Consider the following 22,014-nt stretch of genomic DNA (forward strand, 5'->3'; position numbering starts at 1 on the left):
ATGCCTTCCATAGTTTTTAAAAGCAATTTGTGTACATTTGATTTGAGCTGTAAATACTCGCTCTCATCAGAGGCCACCTGTTCTTGCTCCCAAATCCAGGGCATACACCAGCGTTGGGAGCATGCATTCCACCCTGAAAAACTAAGGATCATCAACGGGGTGGGTGAAACGGTTCCTTGCATTAACCGGAACTGGATTACTAGTTACTGTACATCTGATAATGCTTAATGTGTGTTATGGAACTTCTCAACAAGGACTAAAGTAAAGAAATTGCACCATCTTGATTACAAGTAAAACACATACATCTCTAACAAAAAACACACTCTTTTGCATACATAATCTTCAATATCAAAGGGGAAAACCCACAACAAAAGCCATTAAAAACTCTAGGAACTCAATTTGTTAAAAAAAATATATAGGTACATAATCTGTTATTCTATATGAGCATCACTGCGTAACCATGAATCAATATTGTCTGTAACCCAAAACAGTTTTCTGAATCCCTCTAAAGCTCCTCCCAACTCCTTTACCTTCTCCATTAATAGCAGAAGAAACAGAAGAACCCAACCCCTTCAAATCCTCAATACTTGCATAACTCTTTCTCACTATACCACCGCATCCTTTATCACCTCCACCAGCAGACTTGCTCCCTCTTAACTTGGACATCTTCGAAGAGCTAGAAGAATTCTTCAAAGACGATGGTGGGGTATTCATTTCCATCGGCTTTCTATTCTCTTTCCTTAATGTAGCTGAAAAATCTGGCACTGATTTAGCTACCATTGACATTGCACTTCTAGTACTACTCACTCCTACACTCCCTTGAAACGTTACCCTTTTCTTCTTCGGTGGCGTTGGTGTTAGTGTAAACTTGGGTGCTTCAAGTACATCTTCTTCTTCTTCTTCTGTTTGTAGTTTGTGCCTCATTCTTATCTTTGTTTCTCTCAGTTCTGCATAAACTTTATATCTCTTTCCCCTTTGAAAAATGAAGTTGGTGGGGGTCATTAAACTTGAATTTTGAGAGAGTTTTGAAGGAATGGGGTCACAAGTGAAGAAGAAAGATTCATGAGTTGGTTGAATTGCACCATTAATGCCATTCATGGTGCTAGAAATGCTAAGTTGTGTGAGAAGTGACAAGTCTTTTTTTTGTTGTTGTTGGGGTTGGGTGTTAAATTTGAATATAAACCTCCAACGGTCAGAAAATAAAGTCAAAAGACAAAGAAAGTAGTAGACCACATTTTTCACTTTGTCTACCCCAACGTTTTAACTTTTAAGTGAAGAAAGGAAAGTGAAAAAAAAAGGTTTGTTGTTTTCTTGGATTCTGTCTGTACCGTTGTGAACTTGTGATCATCATAGTACAAAATGCCGCCGCGATTCTGCCAAATATATGAGTAATTCGCATGAATATATGTTCTTGTCAATATATTGCAGTATTCTGTAGTGTTTGGTGAGACTCGAATACTCTGGTCAGGTGTCTGCTAGGCTCAGTACGGGGACTACCAATATTGAGTATAGGAATGTTGTAGAACAGAAATCTTAACGTTCAGTTCTATTCAAACTCCATAACAGGACTCCATAAGTGGACACCACTGAAATAATCTATGGCAAGAAGCATTTGAACATCAGGCTAATAATATGCTTAGTACTGCAAACAACATACACTTTGGTTTGAAATGTTAGCAAGCTTGTTGCTCATTAAAAAATTTGATCTTTCATGAAAATTGGTTGCCAAATTTGAGCTGTGAATGTTGACACATCTCCTTTATTGTACCTGTTTCGGACTGCCAGAACTCTTTTTTATTATTCGGACCCCACCGCACCAACCGGGGCAATTGCTTTTCAAGTTTCAACCTGAGCGCCAACCAACATATATGGAGAGTTCAGAAATCATCATAACCGCATTCCAGCCCTGGGGCCTGAAATAGGTCCTTCCTCAAGAATTCCGAACCCAATCTGTTAAAAAAAAAGAATGCTTCCGTGATGAACTGTTGGCACCAGTCCTATCAGTGAACCTGCCCAAGAAGCATGCTGGTGCACAGTCTACAGAAATCTCATTATTTATTTCAATTGTCTTCTGTGAACGAAGAAATGACGAGAATGACATGATGCATAACAGGAACACAAGACTGAAACGAATGAATCCTAATTCTTCAGATAACACTAATTCACAAACACAAGATTATACAAAGTTTGTGTATCACATGACATTAAGCCTTGTCTCGATTTCATGAACTTTTTTTTTGCTTTTCTTTTACTTCTTGAACTATTTACAATGTACTATTTAGCTTCCGTGAAGGCAGAGAGTTATGTATGGTCTCCAAAAACACCAAATGCCAAGCCTTCCAACCATCAGATTGTTCATTGTCCATGTCTGATCAGTTCATTTGTTCTCTTTACCCTTTTCCTGAAATCAAACTCTGTGAAACTTGTACTTCTGCCCCAAATTGAATTTAGTGATGTTATCATCGAAACCTTTGAGCAGAAGGTTCCTCACAGCTTCCACCGCTTGTTCAAGTGCAATATCCACCTAATCACAACACTAGTTCCAATGTAAGTTTCTGTAACAATTTTAAGAACAAGGAGGAATAATTACAGAGCATCGAGGAAACAATGCAAGTCACACACATATTCAAATTTGAATATGTTAGGGTTCAGTGGAACTGACATGACCATTTGGCAGGCGTAATTCACTTGGGGGTTTGATAAATCTAAGGCTGAGTCCAATGGTTTTGGACTCTGAATCTGCATCCCTAAAAAAACAGTGTTTTACGGATACAAAGTAGAAAAATGGGACCAATGGTTTCACCCATATTACGCCAGTTCATATGGCGTAGAATGAAATTCACATAACACTACCCCACTTCATCTTTCATCTGGCCCCAGAATGAAAACAAAAACATACTACACCAATTGAAGTGGCGTAATTTGGTTTTTTTCGAATTGCGGCAACTCAACTGGCGTACAAGCGTACTCTGTATTCCTCAAAATTATTTTGTTTATATAGAGAGAGAGTAAATTAAGGATTTGGGAGTAGAAACCGCTGGTTTTGACTCCACTTTTATGGGCATAGAGAGCCATTGGACTCGGCCTAATAAGCCAATAAAGGCCCAACAAACTATTTAGCCACTAGCTAGAGAGGACTAATAAGTAAATTAAAAATAAATGTCCAGCAAATCAATAGGCCTTATTAGAAGTTTCAGACATTGACTATGACATGAGTCACATACCTATTGAATTTTGTATCAGGGCAGTAAGTTCTAGCTGACTAGCTCTAAATGCGAAGTCGTTTCCACTATACTGTTTTAGTTAGGAATTACATTTTTATGGAAGAAAAAGAGGAAAAGAAATTTAAGGATATTAACCAAATACTACGAAGGGACGGAAGGGGTATGTGTAGAGAATGGAAACCTTGGACCATAATCACCATATGACAAATTTTTTTACCTGCTTTCGCTCTTCTGAACTAAACTTCTGTAGCAGATACGCTTTCCTGTCCATGGTTCCAGGAGGATTTCCAATACCTGCAAGCAACAAAGATACACACTTAAAAGTTTAAGATATATATTCAAAAAAAAAAAATGTTGACTAGTCTATAGATATACTTCATTAACAAACCTATGCACAATCGAGGAAATGCCTTACAACCATCTAAATGGTCTATGACACTTTTCACCCTGTAAACAAGATAAAGAAGAGGTTGTACGTAAGGTTTCTGAGAATGCAGTTATATCAACCAAAGTACAAATTGTGTATGTGCATACCACATTACCACGCAATCCAAGGGTATAATAATTTAATTTTCTTAACTGATATTCTGATAATATACACACTAGTATCACCCATGCCTGTAACACTCCTTAACAATTTCAACCATGAGTTTCAAGGTATACTGAATTACTGACATGCCTAGAGCTGAAGTCTATGTGTCTCTAGCATGCCTACAACCTTCGTACATGTCGGCATGCCTCATATTGTTTTGTATCTACACCCAAAGAAACTGATATTTTAGGCCTTGGCAAAATTAAATCAGCTAAATCCAGACTTCCATCGGATGAAGCGGGGGGTGGGCATAGCTGTAGGTGCCAAACCTTTAATACGTACACAATCTTTTAGGTATGCTTGTAAAGCACCATTGATGTACTTCCCATTTACGTCAGTATGTATGGTCTTTATACGTTTTCCATTTTGGGTTTGTGTCACCCTATGAACATGCTTATAGATGGAATACACTTCCTGATATGAGATGGTTTCTTTGTTATACTGGTTTTGGATATTGATAAGAAGTATACCCGTTATGATAACCATGTCCGCCTTTAGGTTGAAGCCTCATCACACCATTTGGCAAGCTCATCTCATCATAAATCTACACATAAAACAAATGATAAATGTTAAGTGAACAACAGAAAACTTGCTACCTATCTATGGGCAATGGGATATGGGATATAAATATGAAGATAAAGTGCTTACAAGTAAGATATGACGTAAAGGTACTTGATAGTATGCAGCAAGTGGTCCCACCTGGAAATTATACAAGTCGTAACGAGGAAGTCATTCATATGGCATTTACAATACGGTGCGTAGAGACATTCAGAAAACTATCTCAACACAGAAGCAAATTTAAGCAAATGCATATCAGAAATTTTTCCACTAAACAAACATGTGATGCAGACACAAAATACACATGAATGTTCCAGTAAAGATGTTCAATTATATACATGTTTAGTGTTTCTCAACCAACCAAACAATTCCTTCTGCGTTTGGGAACATAAGCATAGGCAGAAACTGACAAAATTACATGTCCTAAACTGGGAGATCATTACTCACTGATTCCCCACTGTAATTCATGTATGCCTGAGATTTTGCCAACAAAACTGGTACTTCTCCAATTGAACCTGCATTGGTTGCATAAAAACTCTTAGTAACCAACAAACTAGACAGTAAGATGAATAAGAATTACTATTTGTGTCATCTTTAACAAAGACAGTCCATAAAGAATATCCTCAAACACGCATCATTGCATTTCGAATTACTGGACACACAAAGATATTTTTCAACTGAATATTAGATCATCCTATTCCAGAAAATATCAGTATACTATAAATCATCTTGTCTAAGCTTTTATTTACTCAATAGTCACCACAATGTATAGTCACCACAAATCTCTCAGCATATGAAAAACAAAGTGCGCAAACTTCTTGGGGGTTACTATGCGGGCACGATGGTCTACTTGACCATATAGGTTTAATTTGAAGGTAAAATAGATAACTCTTGATATGCTCCGTCATTAAGGCCTAAACAATTACCTATCCCCATTAAGGCCTTTGACTGTATTGTATTCAACTTGATTCCTTCCTCTTCAGATATTCGATCAATCATTTCAAAACCAACCTGTTTGAAAAAACCCATGCAAATCATTAACAGGAAAATGCGAACAGTAGCAGAAGCTAGTAGTTGAAGGAAGTATACCTACATTATGCCTAGTTCCATGATACTTATTCCCGGGATTCCCCAAACCAACAATGAGCCACGGGGTATACTCCACTTTAACAGTATCAACATCAGGTAAAGAAGCAGAGACACGAATCTTTGTAGCAACTAGGCGTCTACTTGTCAAGTGAATGCTTCTACGTGATGGTATGCTAATGCAGGGGTTCGGGGCAGAAACTGAATGCAACATCTATCTATTAAACATACACAATCTCAGTACAAGGGGGAAAATAGACTTGGCTAGTAAATAGAAGAACTGAAAGCTTGAAAGAAACAAACCTTTGGAATGTTCCCCGCGAAGAAGCAAATGTTGTAGCAGCAGTAGCCTGAATACTCAAGTGTTAACGTTGAGGATAAGAGGAAGCCCAAAATATCCAACGACATATTGCTATGATATTTTGAACTCGAGAAATATTGGTGGATATCATGAGGGCCGGGCCTCAAATTTGCCAGTTTTTTTTTCAGCCCATGACGGCTTGAGGCTTTTCGTGGGCTCGGTGCATGGCTCATTGGATTGTAATGGCTTACCATATATATGCAAAAAAGTGTTAATAACAATAATATCATCTTCTTGTTATTGTTAGCTTGTTTTTAATGGATCCATAGAGTTTTTCATATTTTGATTTATACTTTTTGTTTTGTTTTGTTTTCCTTTCAAGTTATATTAGTTATGACTTATGAGGGACAAACTAGTAAAATTAGGAATTTTGAGGATTTTGTGTGAGGTGTAACTATCCTTTTTTTTGTGGAAAAAAATGAGACGTGTGTGGCCGATAATTCCCTTGGAGCAAATTTTTTTACTAGTTTGTCCCTCATAAATCAACTAATAACTAGAAAGGAAATAAAAAGAAAAATGAAACAAAACAACAAATAGGAATCAAAATATGAAAAACACGATGGATGGATGCATTAAAAATAAGCTAACAAGAAGATGATATTATTGTTATTAATACGTTTTGTTGGTTTATTCCACTTCACATTTCTTTTATTTCTTATTTTTATTTCCTTAATGAGGGACAAACTAGTAAAATTGGAAATTTTGAGAATTTTGTGCAGGTTGTAATTTCCCATTTTTTGTGTATGGCTCAAAATTCCTTAGACCACTTGGCTCAAAATTCCCTTAGACCACTTGGAGGAACCAACACTGGGAGCAAAAATTCACTCCGCATATTGGTTCTAATTATAGTCGCGTTTGCCCTTATAATACTTGTTAGATAGTGGATTAGTGGTTCATTATCGTTTTAGATTACAGTTTTGTATTTCGTGAGATTGTCTTCGTAAAAAATTTTTAGTAAGCCCCGACTTATCTTTAGATTGTGTTCGAATTCAAACTTGAAAACCTGTGATCATATTCGAACATATAGCTCCAAACAATCTGGACCCGACTCGAGCCCGACATGAGAGAAACTCGAGCTCGCCTCTACTCTCTCAAGTCTCAACGACCAGTCCTACTTGCAGGTCAGTACTCCTTTACTCCATGTACTTGTAAAAAAATGATTTTAACAACTTCATCTAAGTAAAGAAATGGGCTTAAGACCAGATGCTTTTGGGGAAAAAATACATGAAAGCCGTGAGGCAAACTCAGAGCAGTATCTGATACCGGCCCACTGTGGATTATTTGTTCCGTTCCACCAATACACTGGCGTACGTGATATTGTCGATCACAAAAGCTATTTTAATAATTGCATACTGAGCTAGGAAGTTAGGAAAAACTTTTGTGGTTGAAACTTCAAGTGCTTTAAATTTGTTGCAGTATTTGTTATCATCCAACAAACTCTCAAACAGTATGGAATAGGTGAATTGTTCTTTTTCATTCACACAATTTTATTCACATTAATTTCCCGTGTGTAGATAATTTATATGTTCGTGCAACACATAAAGATTTATAAGATAACAGACTTTTGCAGAGTACCTAAATTTGTTGCAAAGAAGAGAGAGATTCAATAATCGTGAAGAGGTGAGTTATAAACAAAGAAAGTTAAGGAAGTACCCGTGGAAAAAGAGATTACAGAACTCTAGCTTACACTTATTGTACTGCAGTTGTATCACACGTGTTTATCGATCAGATTTACAGGCTGCTATTCTACTACTACCATAGGAATTGAAGGAACCCCACCATGTCTCCAGTCTGAGCACCATTATATAGTAGTACTCCACCACCTTTATGGATCGTGGACTGATGGACCACCGTACCTTGTATAAGTTGAGGCTTCAGCTTTGTTTCTTTGTTGCAGCTAGTCATATCTATATATAGTCTATACTGACCCGCAAATCTACTTGGTTGTAAAGACCTTATTATAGGATGCATGAACATTTGACATAGAAAAATTGTACGTGTGAAATAAAGTATGGTAGTCTTTTCAGATTCCATAACAGTTAACAACCAATGCCTGCATGGGACGATGGGAGGGCCTGTACTTGCTACATTCACATGGGTTTGTAGATAGAGTACTCATCGAGATAGAGGACGTGATGCTGATCATGAAGCCTAGAAGGTACAAAGAACTGAAAGTAAGAAGTAAAAGAAGTGATGAGACATCCACGACAGACAAGCTAATTAAATGGCTAGTACATACTTGATATGCAAAGTTCTCATAGTGGAATGCTGAGGGACCTCATGTTGTACCTGCTATATATTTTATCATAGAGCTATACATATCAAACAAGCTTCCTGGGACTAAAATCAGGTAATGTACAACAGTACAAGTAGGGCAGAGAACGGGCCGGTCGATATGGCTGTATCCGAATTTTTTCATGGTATCCGAATCAATTTGAACCGAATCCAAATTAACTCAAATAAAAAGCTGATCGAGTAACACTAAAATTTTGTATATATTTAATTGAAAATAATATGATATTTTTTAATTTCTGTGTCCAAACCCGACCGGATATATCTGTAATTCTGTATGCGTATCTGAATTCTAAAACAGATATATTTTTTTACCCTTACCCGACCCCGACCCGAATTGGATTATTTTATTTTTTTTTACAATATACAAGTCTATCCAACAGGTTGAATAATAGCTGGATTTGGGGCCATTACTTATTTCGTTTCATGTTGGTTTCGTTCATCCAATGTAAGGCAATGAACTGTTTTTTTTAGCTAACCGGGTGTCTCATAAAACAAATCCAACCTTAACATAGTTAAGCTTAAAAATGTGATATTTTAAGACCTCCACTATCTCTATCTATTTTTTTAAAGATATAATCCCGAAAAAAAAAAATAATAATAATAATTGGAAATTCAAGACTGGGCCACCTCAATATCAAATAGGATACGGGACTCTCAATAGTGGCCTTGAGGGGAATCGAACTAGTGACCATTGAGAGGTCTAGCAACAAACCCAAAGCGTTGGTTTCGTTCATCCAATGTAAGGCAATGAACCAACTCATTGCATTGACATATTTCAAATAGCAGTGCCTTAGTTAATTATCTTATGCAGTTATGCATTTTTTTCTTTGTGTCCAAATATAAATATATATATATATATATATATAGTCATTTTCTAAAAAGTAACTACTTAAGTTAACTTAAAATAAATACGTTCGCAAAACTTCGTCTACAAAATGAATTCAAACCTAATTTTTAGTAGTTATGAAGCACTCACCAATAATGGTTATCTTTCCAAAATTTAAGCTTATTTGAAATTTGGAAACCTCTAACATAGATAAAAATTATTGTCATCTTTAAAAAAAAATCTAACGGTCTAGAAATGTTGAGTTTTTGTAATTGTTTTTTGCCAATGTTAGATGTTTCTAAATGAGCTGAAATTTTATAGAGATTATCTTAATATTGATTATATCATATCCACACAAAAAAATTTGAATACATTTTGTAGGTAAAGTTTTAGTTACGTACTTATTTTAAGTTAACTTAAGTAGCTACTTTTAGGGAATGTCTAAAAAGTAGCTATTTAAGTTAACTTAAAATAAGTACGTAACTAAAACTTCAACTACAAAATGAATTCAAATCTAATTTTTTGTGGATATGATATACTCAACATTGAGATCATCTCCACAAAATTTCAGGTCATTTGGAAATCTCTAACATTGACAAAAAATAATTGCAAAAACTCGACATTTCTGGACCGTTAGATTTCTTTTTAAAAATGACAACAATGTTTATATATGTTAGAGGTTTCCAAATGAGTTGAAATTTTGTGGTGATGATCTTAATGTTGAGTCTATCATATTCAAAAAAAAAAAAAAAAAAAAAAAAAAAAAAAATGTTTGAATTCATTTTATAGGTGAAGTTTTATTTACGTATTTATTTTAAGTTAACTTAAGTAGTTACTTTTTAGAGAATGACTATATATATGTTTTAAATGAGATCAGTAACCCTTTGATGCTGGCAGGGTTCGAACCCCATACCTCTGGCAAGGATGGCCCTGAGGACAATCAATGCAGGTAGTGGCCTGGGGCCCCCAAATTTTGACCCAAAAAAGGGCCCCAAACTATAAGTCCATTTGACACACATTTATAAATTTCACACACCAGTACCATGTTCAATAGCTCAAGCTTATTTAATAGCAGCATTACTAGCCATCGTAATCCACCTACAAATCTAATTTTTTTTTAGTTTTAATTTATCTGGTGTAAAATTAGGCCTCTGCTTTAGGAATTCGACTAGGGCTCCCAACTCAATCTTAGGGCCGCATCATCCAAAAGTTTTACCGAGTTTTATCATCATCCAAAAATTTTATATATCATTATTATTCACTAGTTAATAAAAATATCTACACAATTTTATGATATCATTATTATTCAATTCTAAAAAAATTAATAAAAATATCAAAAGTTATAAAGTGCTCTAAAATAGCTAAAGTAGAGCTAAAAGTCGATAAAAAGTAAGAGCTTTGATGATGGAGCTTCCTAAAATTAGGATTTTTAAACTTTCCGCTTTGCATTCTAGTGACTAAGGATATAATCTTCCCCAATCCCCCAATCCATGTATATATTTCCACTAAAGTTAAATATGTCCCCCAATCCCCCAAAAAATATATTTATAATTAAATATGTTATTGTTAAATTAATAGTTAATTAATTAATTAATTTTTATTACATTATTTAACTAAAAATGTTGTCTTCATCATGTTTATACATGCAAGTAAGCGGTGATTGGTCCTTAACACACACAGCTTGAATGAGGTTACACGGCAAAGTTGTGAAAACAAATGAGTTATTTTTCTAAATTTTTCTCTCACCAATTGAGTTAAGATCACATGAAACATAGAGAAAAATACTTTACCAAAAAAAAAATCATAGAGAAACAACTTAATTAATAATGCCTACGATATATGGACTAAGGGCATCTCCAAATATGAAGGACAAATGTACCGATTTATTGGGAGTTTCTTTGGTCATTCCACCTATTACTTACCTAGGGCTACCGCTCACTTCCACCAGAACTAACAAGAAAGATTGCCTTCCACTTGTAGAAAAGCTTACTTGCAGGATCATAAATTGGAAGAATATAGCACTCTCACATGCCGGAAAGGTTCAACTAGTCCACTCAGTTCTCTCCTCTCTCCATACTTATTGGGCGAGAAATTTTATTCTGCCTAAACAAGTACTTGATAAAGTGGCAAAGATCTACAACAGATTTAAATGGGTAGGGCCCCAAATACTGAAGAAGATACATCACGCTAGCAATGCAACTATGTGACTAAGTAAAGAGCAAGGTGGTCTAGGGATTGTTGACCCTAGAATATGGAACATATCAGCTTACTGTGGACTCATTTTTAAAATTAGTGAGCTATGAAGACACTTTATGGGTTAAGTGGATATGGGAGAATCATATTAGAGAAAAACCATTTTGGACTATGAAAGCACCTCAAGATAGCTCTTGGGTTTGGAGAAACATTCTCAAGCACAAAGAAGACATTATGAAGCTAGTCAAATACTTGATAGCTACTGGTGAACAAACTCTAGTATGGCACGACTTATGGTGCATTGATCAGCCTTTACTTAAGCATCCTCAAGCAAACCTCTTGGCGTTGCTAGATAATACAAGAGTAAGTGACTTAATCTTTGATAACAAATAGAATACGGTAGTGCAAAATCTCCCCCCATGTGAGTTGAAGGAATCCATTCTCAATACTGAAATCTGCATTAATTTACAAGAAGATCTGGTCATTTGGAAGCCTACAAGCTCAGGTAGATTCACAATCAAATCTGCTTATTATGCTCTTAAGAGTATTAGACCAAAAGTTAAGTGGTATAAACTGGTTTGGGGAAAGCTTGTACTGCCCAAACATTCGTTTACAAGCTGGGAATTATTTGGTGGTCACCTACCTACACAAGACTGATTAATTCAGAAGAAGATCATCAATAACTCGAGATGTTCCTTGTGTGATTCCAGTAGGGAGAACTCTAAGCATTTATATTTTGATTGCCCATTCTTAGCACAACTTAATTTGGGCAATGACAAAGAGAAACTTAGGGTTCAATGATCAGGTCATTAACCCTATGTCTAAATGGTATCGGATCTTAAAAAGATGCAGAGACTCAAGTGTAGAAGCTGAGGTCTACAAATTGTCTTTGTTAATGCTGTTGTTTATGCAATTTGGATGGAGAGGAATAGAAGAAAATTTGAGAATAGAACAAGGAGTATACAAGTTATTTTTGGGAGGATGTTAAGAGAAATCAAGCTATACTTGCAAGGCGCACTCAAAAAAGCTCCTGACACTAACCGAAATAGGAAACTTTTTAGCAAATTGGGCATTGAGGTACAGTTTAAAGCAAAGGCATCTCAGTGGACTACTTGGTCACGACCTGATGAAGATGAGCTGATGTTGAACACTGATGGGTCTGTCACTGAGGATGATAACGGATTCAGGGGTGGGTTGGGGTTGATAAGAAACCATGTCGGGGAAACAGTGCTAGCATACTCTGGTAGCTCAACGAAGAAGTCAATTCTGACTCAGGAACTCTTAGCAATTGATGCAGGGATTATGGGAGCAGAATTATTGGGCACTAAGAAGTTAAAGATTGGGTCTGATTCACTCAGCGCAGTCAAGGCCATCAAAGGAGAAGAAGAAGTGTCATGGTATTGTGCAAATATCTTAGCAGCTATTATGGGAAAAATTGGTAAACTAGAAAGAGTGTTGGTGATGCATGTGTATAGGGAAGGAAACCAAGCCGCAGACTACTTGTCGAAGTTGTCAAAAGTGTACGATGATCATATTTTATTTTTCAATGCACCTTTTGATGTAAAACTTTCGGTAATCCTCGAAAATGATGCAAGACATGTCATGTATGAGATATTTTAATCAATACAGGTTGGGGTCTGCCTAACCCCTAACTATTTAAAAAAAAATGGCATCTCCAATGGGGGGTGTAAAATTACACCTCCACGTAGGCTCCACGTAGATGTCATTATGATTTTACAACTCTAATTGCATATTATTGTATAACCTAGATTGAATGTAGTACTGTATATTTTCTTTTAGTCTTACTCATACCAGCAAATTTAATTTGTTGACCCGTGTTTGGTTTCTTTTACAACGTGAGTATGTTCTTGGAAACATAGATGGTAGAATGCAGTGGATGGCGACGTTTGATTTGGATTCGCTTTTGGAGCTTTACTGGTTTAAGTTTTTTCAAGTGAAAAATATCCACACTCTATACTCCCCAATGGAAAAGTGTAAAAAAAATTGGATTTTAAACTCGCGCCGGACGACGTTTATCTCTAATTTAAAGTGGGATGTCACTTTAAATTACAAATTTAAGTGACGTCCAAGTTAAAAAATTACAAATTATAACTTTAGAACTAAAAAGGGACGTGACTTAAAGTGACATCTGATTTTTTTTTTGTTTTAACGTTGTTTAAAGTGTTGTCCGAGCTATTTATCAACTGATAGCGAGATGAGAAATTCCCCACCTCTTCTATCAGCTAATAGTCTATTACCTGCGGTATACCACCTCTATTGGAATTGAAATAGTTTTTTTACACTTAAAAAGTGTAAAATTTACGCTCTATAAGGTTTACACCCTCCATTAGAGATGCCCTAATTAATCAATAATTATGTTTCATTATTATATTAGTTTATTTAAATATGATCACGACGCAAAGTTGCTTATTACATACTACAATTGTAGCCAATTAGCCATAGAGTATAGGAAGTTTTGAGATGAGCTTACGTGTAATAAGCACGAAACAAGATAATGCATGCAAAGCTTGTAGCTAGGCAGCTAGCTAGTGGTGGTAATATATAAATGTACTATCAAGGATTCAAGGTCAATAGAGCAGATGGCAACTTCAAAATGGTTTAATTAGTTGGTGGGAACTGGGAAGTGCTATATGAGGTTAAATATAAGTACAATTAGTAGCTAGGCACGAATGAGATTTAGATTTTATTAGGAAGATTAGAAATGATTTCTTTATGGATTAGATTAGTGTGGATTAGATTGGTGCTATCATTTTTTAAAAATACTTGCGGGTTATTTGGTTTGAAACTTAATGAAGATGAGTGAATATATAAACAAAGATTTTATAAGCTCAAATGCACAATCAAAGGGTTTGAAAACCCAGTCACTTGAAAAGTGAGTTTCTCAAAGCTAGGAATAGTAGTAATTAACCGTACCATTATATTTTCGAGTTGACAAAATGGTGTGAACGTATTTCGAGTCTACCATTTGACTTGCATACCTGAATTTTCTTTATTTTTGTCGCTTTGGATGCTTGATATCATTATATCCCGATTGAAAAGTAAACAGGTAGATGTAATTAATTTGCATTGGAATGACCTACATTAGCCGAAATCACAGTTGGAAATCAGAGACGTAACTTTGCTTTCAAAGATGAAAACCAGATTTTTCTTGTTCACACCAAACAAACGCCTATATATATATATATATAACGTACTATATTGTAAGTTGTTAAATTAGTTGAACCTTACTATGATTTTTTACCTTCAAGCAAAGCTATTTGCCTTTTGGATGGGTACTTTGATATGATGAGTTAACTTTGTTACAATCTTTTAGTCATTATGGGCCGCGGTATTGACACCAAAAAAAATGGAGTTAGCACCCTTTTGTCTAAATCCGTGGTAATGACACCCTCCATTTAATGAGACATTATCCATACACTCCGCCATCCAAAACACTCCACCCCACTTTTCAAGTGAAAAATGAGCTACGGGCTACGGTAATTGATTGTCGTCAGTGTTGTCTTTTAGCGGCATCCTTGTGTCGTGGGTTTGTTCTGTTGGCGGCATCTGGCTATCGTGGAATTCCAATAGGGGTAAAGAAATTTTTGAATGAAAAATAAGCTACGACAGTTAATTGACGTCAGTGTGGTCATTTGGCGGCATCCTTGTGCCGCAAATTTGTTCTTTGGTGGCACTTTTGGTGGCACCTTTGTGCCACAAGTTTGTTCTTTTGGTGGCACTTTTGATGGCACCCTTGTGCCACAAGTTTGTTATGTTGGCGACATTAGCTTGTCGTGGAATTCCAGTAGATCGAGTAAAGAAACACGTTTGGCATCAATTTCCTTATGATCGAGCATGGTTTTTCAATCCTTATATTGAGATGGTATTAGATTGTAGTATTAACTATACAATAACAGGTACATCGACATGGATATAAAAGATACGACACTTTCGGGATTCCAATATCACAACTACAGTGTCGAAAAAGATAACCGCAAATCAACTTAGCATTTGCATACATAAATTACACCAAAAGTATCCATATATGTGAACCAAATCGTATTGAGAGGATTGTGCTAATTAGCAATATGGTCTTGCCATGCCCATGCAACAAAACTAGATATGCATTAAGCTGTTTATAATCTGCAACAGCAAAATTGCATTGTTCGACTCTTTTAAAAGACTCGTCTGGAAACCGCGAGACTTTACCCAGAGAAAACCATAACAGAAAGGGGCACCACATAGGCAGCAAACCTTAGCACCACCATATCATTCAAAGTTGAAAATTCAATTCCAACGGGTATATATATATCTTGTTTGGCAAATGTCCCAACTCTAACTTCCCCCAATACATTCCACTTCCTTGTTTCAAAATTTGGTTGGTTGGAAGTTCCAAAAAGTATGAACCAAGAGTCAAACTATAAATTTTTGAGTAAAAAATGAGCTACGATAGTTGATTGCAGTCAGTGTTGTTTGTTGGCGGCACCCTTGTGCCGCGGGTTTGTTCTATTGGTGGAATTTGGCTGTCGTGGTATTTTCATCACTCAAATTTGAATGAAGTAAATTTTTATGGAATTGAAAATGGCGGGAGTTCGGTTTCGCTAGGACAATAAAATGGATGGAGAGAAAGTGTCGGATGAGAATGAGAAATATAAGAGTTGGAATTTCTTTTTTCAAAACTAAAAAAAGTGGGGTGCTTGGTGGGGAGGGTGATAAATCCATATGAAAAAGGGACATATGTAGAATAACCATTATTCCACTATCTTTTTGCCAAAGGGGTGCTAGTCCCATTTATGAGGATTTAAATACCGCGGCCCATAATATATATGCTAGTGTAAATCTGAAGAAGACTCATTCTTAGTCAAGACATGCATGACCGAAAGTTACTAGCTAGCTAACTGAAAAAAGAAAGAAAAAATAAGAACCAAAAAAAGTAAGCCGTGTTAGTATTCCTTGTGTGATTGCTAAAAAAAGATGCATTTGCAAAAAAGATGTTATCTTTAGTTCTTTACATCGTATTTTTTGTGTTCATTCCGACTTCTTTTCAACCCCCTCAAAGTGTTGTCACATATTGATGATTTTAGTATTTTATATTCATTTAACAACAAAATTAAGGTTTGCGAATTCTATGTCTCTTATCCAGAATTAAATTTGTATACGGGTTGCAAATTATAAATTAGTTTAACTAAATTTTTTAATTAATTTTAAAAACATGTACATTATTTGCATATACAACAACAGACCATTCTTACACTGCATGTTAAGTAATTTTATTCATTGTTGAGATAAAAACATCATATAAAATGTTCGAAAATTTCAGGCACCACTTCTTTTTTTCTTTTTCTTTTTAAATCTGGGAATTTCTTGCTTAATTATTAGTAACACATATATATATATATATATATATATATATATATATATATATATATATATATATATATATATATATATATATATATATAAAAACTGATTTAAGGCTGCGAACTATATAAAGGGACTGCCAATTAGCATCATCCAGTATCAATGTACGTGTATATATATCTATAGGGATCCCATATATATATATATATATATATATCGAAAATTCATGATTGTTTGGTTGTTTCAATTAGCAAACTCAAATGATTCATTCCTATAATAAGATCATCATAATGATGACAATGTCACGCCAAACATTCAGGGTTACCGACATCAACATCTTTCTCATAATTGCATCTAAACTTTGTATATATGTTGTATATATATATATGCTCAAACGCTTTCCAACTACGTCAATCAAATGTTGATATTTGACTTAATTAGCTTCATTTCTTCGTTGTCTCTTTTCAAACCAGTTTTTCCAACGTCATATGCATTAGTGTCGATATTATTATTTCTTAAAAAAAAAATTGAGCAAGGGTGTTGGAGAATTATTTGAGGAAATTAATTACAATAAGGAACATAATAAACATACAAATGTATGTATCTTCGAGCAATCGTTCCCATCAATCCATATATATAGTACAAGATAAATTAAGCTTTCCGTTGAAAATTGATCGATCTTGGCTTTGCCTTCCTTTCTTCTTTAGATCATTGCCCTTTATTGTCCCACAAACTGTTAATAATAATTTTTTTTTTCTAGATCGACCGCTTTAGACATAAAGGTTGTTGATTGCTTACAACTCAAGCGACTAGGTGTCAAAAACATATTAACAAAAAATTTAATTAAAGAGGCATAGCATTTAAGTTTTTCACGAGTTTTCCAAAGGAACAAATTAAACTAACAGAAAACATACTTTAGAGTCTAGATATCATGGATTTATTATTATTTTTATTTGTTTTAATAATAAGTTATGGGGCTAATGCATACCCATCTGTTTTATTAAACAAAATAAAAAACATACAAATTAAACGTCCCCAAGTGTATAATCATTGAAGGGAGTTCCAGCTGTAACATATAACCCTCTAAGCTAGGAAGAAAATTGATGAGAGATCCTATATAGAATCTCTAAGTCTCTAACTCACAAACAACGCAATTGCTCCGATCCTGAGATTACTAGCCCAAAAGGCTTATATAACTAATTATATCACAAGTGCAAGGAAGTCAATTCTGCAACACTGATAGCCAAGGACTAAAATAAGAGTTTGTTGGGTTAATTCTTTACAAAATTTGGAAATTATTTCAAGGGGAACTATACTAAATAAGTAATAAATAAGGGAGGGTGAAGAAGCAGCATAGTTTAATTATTTCACTTAATTTGCATCTTTTCTCTATATATTTTGGATTTTGGTGGTGTAAATAAACACCTCCTTATTTTTCTGTTTTATTTAAACTTTTAGTTCAATTCCTACTGAGAAAAATACAGGCTAGGCAAACAAGTGCATGTATAAGCATGATATATAATAGCCTTTTTCTATTAGATTTTGCACGTTAATGAAAGTTAAGGATTAAGGAATGCATGCCCTTGAATAAAGTCTTCTCTAACAAAAAAATAAAAAAATGGAAAATTTACATACAAGATCCAAACTGGCAAATACACATCAGATTATGAGCTGATCTGACCCAAGTCAAGCCAACCCAATATTATAGCCATTGCTAAAACTCCTAAGATTTGAATCAGATCGAGCATGCATGATTCTGACCCGAGTCAAGCCAATATATTGTAGCCATCGCTAAAACTCCTAAGAATCAAATCGAGCATGGAGTTTGGGCAACAATAGGAGCGGAAACAGAGCGACTAACTTGAAAAAGCTCCTATTGTTTAGGGAGCGGTTCGATGTAACGCTAAACCCCTATAAGAATGTAGCTACGTAGCTAACAAGAGGCAATTAAGCCAAACTCAAGGAGCAGCTGGAGCAAGACTCAAATGCAAATCCAACCCAAATGCGTCATCAAAACTGGGCCCACTATTAGTAAACCTACTCAAAGAAGGCCCAACATTATTGACTCCACCACCACCACCAATATTACCTGAATGAAGACTTGTAATTTGATTTTGACTCATTGACTGAGTCAACCCCACTGTGGTTCTCATATCTCCACCACCACCACCACCAGCGTAAGTTAGCATTTGAGGTGTACTTCTTATTATACTACTATTAGGCTGCTGAAATACACACCCATGCGACACGTGGAATGGTGGCACTGAAGAGCTAGTACGTGATGACATGTACACCCAAGAAGGAGATTGAGGTGGTGGAACAACCATTTGAGACGTTGGAGATAAGAGATGGGGTGGTGGCGAAAAGGCGGAAATCATGGGGTTTCGCACGTGGGAAGCATAAGAAGAAGTCCGATTCGCCGCCATTTGTGCACGCTTGAGTTGTTGTCTTTCTTTCTTATGTGCATTTTGATGACCACCCAAAGCTTGTGAATTAGCAAATTCTCTACAACAATATTGACACTCATATTTTCTTCCATCGGTTGCCGGATAAGTACTTCCAGATTCTGGTGACCCAGATCGAGTACTACTTTTACCTGAATCTACTTCTTCTTCTTCTGAAACATTGAAACCAAAGAGCTTTAAGCGTACAACGTTGTTAGTAGTATGGTGGTGGTTGTTGTTGGCAGTTGATGTGTTGTGGGTTTGTTTAGCTTGGTAGTCCATAATATCAGCCATTAGAGAGAAAAAGGAGTGAAGGGGTGGTGTTTGTTACAAAGAGACCATGAATATGAAGGAGGTCTAACCTCTAAGAGATGATGAGATGTGGCCTGCTGGGTGTGTGTTGTGTTGTAAGAGAGTGATTGCATGTGTTGGGGGTATTTATATAAGATTTGAGATGTTTTAAGTACACAGTATAAATGGAGAAAGGTAGATTGATGTTATGAGATAGAGGAAAAATAGAGAGTTATTTGCGGACATCCCAAGAGAAGAAAGTGTTTGATATTGGGAACACAACGCACAAACAATGGGGGACTTAGATTGCGCTTGTCTTGGCATCCTCCACTTTGTATTTAATTCAGTGCTAGTCAAGTTACGAAATTAGGCTTATGTAAGCCTAATGCAAGATTCTGATTATATTTTGTGACATCATTATATGTGTTATTGATAAGAGGAATATTGGAATTCAACCAAAGAAAAAGAAAAGAGAAAAGTGGAAATGGCTACTTTACTTGCCACCTCATCACTAAAATATCGAACACAATAGAATCCCATGACAAACGTTGTTTTATTTAGTGAGGTGACAAGTTGCTTTCTACCATTGCTGATCGATCTATAGTCCTTTAATTAGAGTTTTAGGACGCAAAAACGTTCATCGACAGGTGCTTATATATACTACAAATTCAAACTGCGTGAAATTATTACGTTATAATTTGTTGACAAAGAAGATCTTGATGCATCCACACCCAAACTTAAATTCCTAGATCGGTCCCCCGATGCAAGGGACGTCAAAAGGTTGAAATCTATAGGAATGGCCGGTGATATTTTGTCAAAGAAGGCTAACCAGAATCATGCAACCATATGTATATATATGATTAACCCAGGAAGTTCAATATATGCCAACACAGAACTTGTCAAAATATCAACAAATGGCGAAACTTTTGGCAACACTGCATATTGTTCTAGCTGCACGTGGAAAAATCAATACATGCCTCAATAGTTGAAGTACCAATGTACCATTCAATACTTGCTTTTACGTCTCAATGGTTAAAGTACCTTGCAGAATGCAAGATGCAACCACTTAGCTAAGGATTAAATGGAATGAGCCCCCTCCTCCAAGAAACAATGTCTTTCCTGACTCCCTGCTGCGCCCTCAATCTAGTTTGTTTTCGATTTGGATTATTTTTTGTGGCAATGTTTAATGTGGTTGGAAAATTTGGCCTAATCTAAAACTTATAAATGCCTTAATGATCATGAGTTTGTTTTATAACCCTTCCAATTCCAATTCTTAGGGGTTTGATCGAAGACGTAGTTATGCCAACATAATTTTAGTACTATAAGTTTCGCCATTTGTTGCAAACATAAAATATCAAGTTTAGTACGAAGATCAATTCCTAGAGGGCTTTGAAGACGTAGTTATGCCAAATAATAATTGTTTTTGTTTTAGCGAGAATGTTTTTCGTGCAACTTATGAAAAATAGTTATTTTCGACAAGCTATGGATTTTAGAAAGTATAATGGAAAAATTCAAGGAGGACTACAATATGTACGCAAGTAAAATTCGAGGACAAATTTTTTCCAAGACCAGGAGAATGATATGATGCAAGTCAATGAGATTAATGGAATTCCAAAGTTTGAGCCCATATGTGATCCTAGAAATTATTTATTTTATGTATTTGCGTTATTTTAGGATTCTATGGTATTTTCAAAAGTTTCAAAAGTTGTTTTTGAAGTATTTTAAGTAGTTTTAAGTCATTTTAGGTAGTAGTATCAATTTATGAATTTTTTGGATGTTTCTATTTCCAATTTGAAGTGTTTGGAAGTCTATAAATATGGCTCTAAATTGTAAGGAGAAAACGTACATTCGCTCCTAAGCGCTTAGGATCGAAAAGTCTCCTAAGCACCCATCCACCACCCATCTACTATCTTTTAAATATTGATTAACTCTAGTGTCTAGTTAAATTAAATCTAACTAAATATTTATTTTATTCTCTCTCTAAATCATTTTATTTTTTCTTTACAAATCTTTTCTTTCTTTGTGTTTTCATAATTATAAAATATTAATTCAAAATTCAAAATTCAAAAATCTACAAATAAATTTTTAATTTTATGTTGCAGATTTTTCAAGAGATTCTCTTTCATTCAATTACAACGCGAATTTCTCAATTTTATTTTTTTACTGGATATCATCATCGGTATTTTGGGATTGTAATAAAGTTTGTGATTTTTAATTGCATTTACATTTTTTTTAAAATAATTATAATAAAATTTAAGCGTTTTTTTTCCATAAATGTTAGAGTAGTTTTTATTTTATTATACAAGGTTTTTATTTTTTTTTTTTTTTTTGCCGAATTTTTCAAAATTTACATTGTAGATTTCTTTTTTATAGAAAAACAAAGAAATTAAATATTTATAGAGAATAAAATAGAATGATTTGAAGAGTGAATAAAATAAATATTTGGTTAGATTTTAATTAATTAGAGTTAGTCATTAGTTAAAAAAAAAAAATGATGTGTATTGGATGGTGTTTACGAGACTTTTCACGCTAAGGAGCGAATTTTTTCTCCACAAAAATAAATTTATTGATTAGTGAAAATTGTTTAGAGAAGTGTTTTATCTTGTTTATCTCCCCATGTATTGGTAATCTATAAGTAAGATCAATAAGTCTTGAATGTCTTTCGGATTTCGATGTTCAATTGATTGATTCGAAAGAAGTTCGTCACTGATTAGATGAACTTCTTGTTGTTGTTAGTATGTTCAACTGATACGATAGAAAAGCACCAATTTCTCCACCACGCC

The 22,014-nt window shown here is 35.0% G+C and overlaps 4 protein-coding genes and 1 long non-coding RNA gene across 7 annotated transcripts; 2 read left to right on the forward strand and 3 right to left on the reverse strand.

The window, feature by feature from the left end:
• Window positions 1-253: 253 nt before the first annotated feature.
• On the reverse strand, window positions 254-1,164 carry LOC147479444 (uncharacterized). Its single transcript, XM_086577848.1, has one exon. It carries the CDS (start codon window positions 1,096-1,098, stop codon window positions 466-468), a length of 633 nt encoding a protein of 210 aa, XP_086433974.1. The 5' UTR covers window positions 1,099-1,164; the 3' UTR covers window positions 254-465.
• Window positions 1,165-2,124: 960 nt separating this feature from the next.
• Window positions 2,125-5,885, reverse strand: LOC147479445 (chloroplastic group IIB intron splicing facilitator CRS2, chloroplastic-like). Of its 3 annotated transcripts, none has more exons than XM_086579853.1 (9): window positions 5,764-5,885; window positions 5,468-5,678; window positions 5,301-5,385; window positions 4,822-4,889; window positions 4,465-4,515; window positions 4,287-4,360; window positions 3,613-3,671; window positions 3,442-3,518; window positions 2,125-2,524 (listed from the first exon to the last, which is right to left on the reverse strand). In XM_086579853.1, the coding sequence occupies exons 2-9, from the start codon at window positions 5,672-5,674 to the stop codon at window positions 2,408-2,410; spliced, it is 738 nt and encodes a 245-aa protein (XP_086435979.1). In that variant the 5' UTR covers window positions 5,675-5,678; window positions 5,764-5,885; the 3' UTR covers window positions 2,125-2,407. The 3 variants fall into 3 exon arrangements, with proteins under 3 accessions (XP_086435979.1, XP_086435978.1, XP_086435977.1); XM_086579852.1 differs by having other exon boundaries at window positions 2,125-2,536; window positions 5,468-5,674; window positions 5,764-5,883; XM_086579851.1 differs by having other exon boundaries at window positions 5,468-5,674; window positions 5,764-5,862.
• A 771-nt stretch (window positions 5,886-6,656) lies between these two features.
• Window positions 6,657-8,262, forward strand: LOC147479446 (uncharacterized). The gene is made up of 2 exons (XR_015205648.1): window positions 6,657-6,942; window positions 7,382-8,262. It is a non-coding gene; the product is annotated as an uncharacterized LOC147479446 (long non-coding RNA).
• Window positions 8,263-12,116: 3,854 nt separating this feature from the next.
• Window positions 12,117-12,755, forward strand: LOC147479447 (uncharacterized). Its single transcript, XM_086578419.1, has one exon. The coding sequence runs from the start codon at window positions 12,117-12,119 to the stop codon at window positions 12,753-12,755; it is 639 nt and encodes a 212-aa protein (XP_086434545.1).
• Window positions 12,756-17,998: 5,243 nt separating this feature from the next.
• LOC147479448 (zinc finger protein GIS3-like) lies at window positions 17,999-19,558 on the reverse strand. Its single transcript, XM_086580107.1, has one exon. The coding sequence runs from the start codon at window positions 19,232-19,234 to the stop codon at window positions 18,455-18,457; it is 780 nt and encodes a 259-aa protein (XP_086436233.1). The 5' UTR covers window positions 19,235-19,558; the 3' UTR covers window positions 17,999-18,454.
• Window positions 19,559-22,014: the final 2,456 nt, after the last annotated feature.

Source organism: Coptis chinensis, chromosome 8 (genome assembly GCF_015680905.1).
Source record: "Coptis chinensis isolate HL-2020 chromosome 8, ASM1568090v1, whole genome shotgun sequence".
In the NCBI taxonomy this organism is placed as follows: domain Eukaryota; kingdom Viridiplantae; phylum Streptophyta; class Magnoliopsida; order Ranunculales; family Ranunculaceae; genus Coptis; species Coptis chinensis.